At 55.0% G+C, this 4,883-nt stretch overlaps 1 protein-coding gene across 1 annotated transcript in view; it reads right to left on the bottom strand.

The window, feature by feature from the left end:
• ANKRD24 (ankyrin repeat domain 24) overlaps nucleotides 1-4,883 on the bottom strand; it is a 56,658-nt gene that overhangs the window by 11,988 nt on the left and 39,787 nt on the right. The window contains 5 exon segments of the mRNA XM_011943610.1: nucleotides 1-851; nucleotides 999-1,117; nucleotides 1,356-1,428; nucleotides 4,099-4,197; nucleotides 4,284-4,322. Of these exon segments, the coding sequence (XP_011799000.1) occupies nucleotides 1-851; nucleotides 999-1,117; nucleotides 1,356-1,428; nucleotides 4,099-4,197; nucleotides 4,284-4,322 (1,181 nt within the window).

Here is a 4,883-nt window from a genome sequence, read left to right as displayed (position 1 = left end):
GCGGCCTCGCACTTCCCCAGGGCCGCCTCCAGCTCCGCAGCTGCCTCCCGTTCCCGCTGCCGGAGCGCCTCCTCCAAGCCGCGAATCCTGGTCTCCAGCTCTACTTGAAGCTTTTCCGAGGCCTCTGCGGCACCAGGATATAGGACGGGGCCAGCAGAGACCCCCGGGGCCCTGGCCTCTACCCCCGGGTTCTCTACACCTGTGGCCTCCACCCCCGTGGCCCTAGAGCCTGTGGCCTCCATGTTTGTGGTCCCTGTGACTGGGGGCTCTGGTTGCCCAGCACCCACTCCGCAGGCCTGCACTTCTGCTTCCTCTGCTTTTGTTTTTGTGGCCTCCTCTCCTGTGGCCTCTGTGTCTGTGGTCTGTGCTCCTGTGGGCTTAGTTTCCATGTTTGCTTCCTCTTCTACAGTCTCCATTTCTCTGACCTCAACCTCTTTGGGTTTTGTCTCTGTGGCCGTGGCTCCTGTGGCCTCAGCTCCTGTGGCCTCAGCTGCCATGGACATGGCTTCCATAGTCCTGGCTTCCATGGTTTCATCTCCTGCAGCCTTCTCATCTGTGGTCTCGGCTCTGTTAACTTTGGTTTCTGGAGCCACTGAGCCATTTAGCTCCATGTGGGTTGGCCCGTTTTTGGTGGCTGTGGCTCCAACACCCTCACTCTCCCCACAGGCTGCCCTCTCTTCTCTGGGGACCTCTCGTGTCTCCTGCTGCCTCAGTGCCTGCAGGGCCTCAGCGTGCTGCCTGCGCAGCTGGTCAAACTCGGCCCGGAGAGAGTCATAGAGGGCAAGAGGGATGACCTCTGCTGAAGCTTCCACTTCCATCTGTGTCTCGTCCTTCTCAAAGTTCTCCAGGATCTGGGGAGTGGGGTGGGGGGCAGGAGTCTGGCAGGGGTTGATGTGACCGTGGGGACACAGGGCAGCTTTGCCACTTTCCCTGCCCACCCTGACCTCAGGGAACCAGCCCTAGGTCCTCAGATCTGTCCCCAGCCTCACTTGCCCTACCTGGACCTTCTCCATCAGTTCCTGGTTCTGTCTGGTGAGCACAGCCACCTGTTCCTGCAGTGAGGCCAGGCGTTCCTGGGCCGACGGGCTGAGTTGCCTGGACAGCAGCGCCTCGGCCCCTGGAGGGGAACACAGAGTCAGGCCCTGGGGGCCTGGGCCACAGGGGACAGGAGGTGGGGGGTTGGAGTGGTGGATCAGGGTCCCCAGGGCAGGCTCAGGCAAGCAGAATTTAAAAAATGGAGGAGTACATACCTCCCTCCCAGCTTCAAACTCCCCCACACCTAGAGGTCCAGGCTCTGTCTCCCAGGGCCCCAGGGGACAAGGCGGCCAGGAGTGCGTTGGGAGGTGGGGGCTCACCTGGAAAGTCAGGCAGGTCGCCCTCCTCATCCTGCAGAGTGGTCACATCATAGCTCGTATTCTCCCGCTCGTTCTGGGGGTAGGGAGCAGAGTCCAGCTTGGGGTTCTGCTCTCAGCCCCTGTGTGTTCCCACGAAGACTCCAGTGGGGACTGGGCTGTTCACATATCTGTATGTCTCCCATGAGCACCAGATGGCTGCATTTGGCCCACCAGACTTGGCCCACAAGGATTTAGTGAGTGCCTTCTATGTCCTTTGCCACCCCCTTCCCCCTGCTTTTTTTAAATTATTATTTTGGAGCCAGGGTCTTAATCTGTCACCCAGGCTGGAGTGCAGTGGTGCGATCATAGCTCACTGCAGCCTCCAACTTCTGGGCTCAAACAATCCTCCCACCTCAGCCTCCCACGCGGCTGGGACTATGGGAGTGCAACACGACACTTGACTAATTTTTAATTTTTTTTTTTTGCAGAGATGCAGTCTAGTCACGTTGCCCAGGCTGGTCTCGAACTCCTGGGTTCAAGCCATCCTCCTGCCTCAGCCTCCCAAAGGGTTGGGATGACAGGCGTGAGCCACTGTGCCTGGCCCCATTTTTTTTCTTTTTCCCAGGCTGGAGTGCCATGGCACGATCTCGGCTCACTGTAACCTTCGCCTCCCAGATTCGAGCGATTCTCCCACCTCAACCTCCAGAGTAGCTGGGATTACAGGCATGTACCACCATGCCCGGCTAATTTTTGTATTTTTAGTAGAAGTGGGGTTTCACCATGTTGGCCAGGCTGGTCTCGAACTCCTGACCTCTGGTGATCTGCCCGCCTGGGCCTCCCAGAGTGCTGGGATTACAGGGGTGAGCCACCGCGCCTGCCTCCATTTTTTAACTAGGTTGTTTTTTGGGTATCGAGTTGTATTAATTCCTTACATATTTTGGGTATGAGCTCCTTATCAGATGCACGGTGTATGCCAGCATCCCCCAGCTTCCTGGTCTATGTGCCATGGGTGTTTCCCTCCTGGCTGAGGGGACCTTGGGGGAGGCTCTGGTTACCTGTGGGTGTGTTTGTCTGCATGAGAGTGGATTGCGACAGTATCTGTTTGGCATGCAGATAGCTGGCTGGAGGTGTGTCTTTGTGATTATAGGTATGGGTAGAGTGTTGTGGATATGTCTCGGGGCCCCTAACTGCCTGTGACTCTGTGTGATTACATGCTTGAGTTTTTGTTTGTTGATTTGTTCTGAGAGAGTCTCGCTCTGTCACCCAGGCTGGAGTGCAGTGGCACGATCTCGGCTCACTGCAGCCTCCGCCTCCTGAGTTCAAGCGATTCTCCTGCCTCAGCCTCCCGAGCAGCTGGAATCACAGGCGCCCACCACCACGCCCAGCTAATTTTTATATTTTTTAGTAGCGATGGGGGTTTCCCCATGTTGGCCAGGCTGGTCTCAAACTCCTGACCTCAGGTGATCCACCCGCCTCGGCCTCCCTAAGTGCTGAGATTACAGGTGTGAGCCACCGCGCCCGGCCTCATGCTTGAGTTGTAGGCGGGTGTGTGTGGCTGTGTTTTTAATGTGCCTGTGGATCTCGGTGTTTGTGTGTATGGTTGTCTGTATGTATATATGTTTGCATAATTATGTGTTTTCAGAAATACTGGTGGGGCACGGTGGCTTATGCAATCCCAGCACTTTGGGAAGCAGAGATGGGAGGATTACTCGAGGCCAGGAGTTCGAGACCAGACTGGGTAACATAGTGAGACCCCATCTCTCCAAAAAGAAAAAAATTAGCCAGGTGTGGTGGCACACGCCTATGGTCCCAGCTACTCGGGAGGCTGAGGTAGGAAGATTGCTTGAGGCCAGGGAAGCCAAGGCTGCAGTGAGCCATGATCATGCCACTGCACTCCAGCCTGGACAACAGAACAAGACCCTGTCTCAAAAAAAAAAAAAAGAAGAAGAAGAAGTATTTGTTGCATGTGTATGTACTTGTGGGCATGTTGTCTGTGTGTGACTGCACAAGACAGATGCATGCACAGTGCCTGTGTGTGTGATGATGTATTCTTGGACGTGTTTCTTGCATGTCTGTAAACTGTGTGTTTGTGGGTGTGCCTGCTGTTATCTGTGCTCTGCCACGCGCATAGAGAGTGGTTATCCATCCCTGTGTGTATGCGTATGCTTAAAGAAAAGTCCTTTCTGGGTCTGGGTGCGGTGGCTCACACTTGTAATCCAGCACTTTGGGAGGCCAAGGTAGGCAGATCACCTGAGGTCAGGAGTTCAAGACCAGCCTGACCAATATGGTGAAACCCCATTTCTACCAAAAATACAAAAGTTAGCCGGTCATGGTGGCGTGCACCTGTAGTCCCAGCTACTCAGGAGGCTGAGGCAGGAGAATGGCATGAACCCGGGAGGCAGAGGTTGCCGTGAGCCGAGATCACACCATTGCACCCCAGCCTGGGTGACACAGCAAGACCCTGTCAAAGAAAAAAAAAAAGGAAGGAAGGAAGGAGAAAGGAAGGAAGGAAGCGAGGAAGGAAGGTCGGTCTCGATCTCCTGACCTCGTGATCTACCTGCCTCGGCCTCCCAAAGTGCTGGAATTACGGGCGTGAGCCACTGCACCCAGCCGTGATTATGGGTTTGTGAGTGCATGTGTCTGGTGGGTGCGTTTGCATGTGTGTGAGGCTGTGCGTGCACTGGTGTGGCTGTCTTTTTGCTGCTGCAGGAGAAAAGTTCCCCCACCCAGCCCCAGCCCAGCCCCGACGCATCACTGCTCCTACCTCCAGCAGGGACAGCCGGCTCTGCAAACTCTCCACCTCCCGTCCCAGGCTCTCCTTCTCCTCCTGTCTCTCCACCAGCAGCTGCTGCAGCTCTTGCACCTGTGAGCAGCAGTGGAAGCTCAGCTGCCTCTGGGAGGAAAGGCTGAGCAGGGGGAGGGCCGGCTCCTCCCCACCTTCCCACCTACCTGTCTCTCCAGGCTGTGCAGGGAGCTGGCCTCCGGGGACTGATGGGAGAAGCAGGGACAGGGGATTGGATCTGGGCAGAAGGTCTCCCTGCCCCACCTCCTGCTTCATAGTCTCCATTCCATGCACATTCACGCTTTCCATGTGCAACTATTGAGCACCTACTGCATTCTGCCTGCTTACTCATTACTATTTATTGAGTGGGTGCCGTGTACCAGGCACCATTCTGTTTAATCACTCATTACTAAGTATTTATTGGGCACCTGCTGTATGCTGGGCCCCATTCATTCCTATTTATTAAGTGCCTACTTTGTGCTAGCTATTGTTCTGACCTTTCACTCAGTATTTATTGAGCACCTACTGTGTGCCACCATGCACCATTCTGACCAGTCATTCATTTCTAAGTATTTATTGAGTGCCTGCTGTGTGCCAGTATGCACCATTCTGGCCATTCATTACTAAGTACTTATTAAGCACCTGCTGTATGTCAGGCACCGTTCCATCCGCTCATTCATTCACTCAACAAGTTTATTTTGTTTTTTGTTGTTGTTGTTGTTGAGACGGAGTCTTGCTGTGTCACCCAGGCTGGAGTGCAGTGGCGC

Source organism: Colobus angolensis, unplaced genomic scaffold, assembly GCF_000951035.1.
Source record: "Colobus angolensis palliatus isolate OR3802 unplaced genomic scaffold, Cang.pa_1.0 Scaffold22, whole genome shotgun sequence".
Lineage (NCBI taxonomy): Eukaryota > Metazoa > Chordata > Mammalia > Primates > Cercopithecidae > Colobus > Colobus angolensis.
The sequence above is the reverse complement of the archived record's forward strand: the minus strand, read 5'-3'. Positions and strand labels throughout refer to the sequence as shown.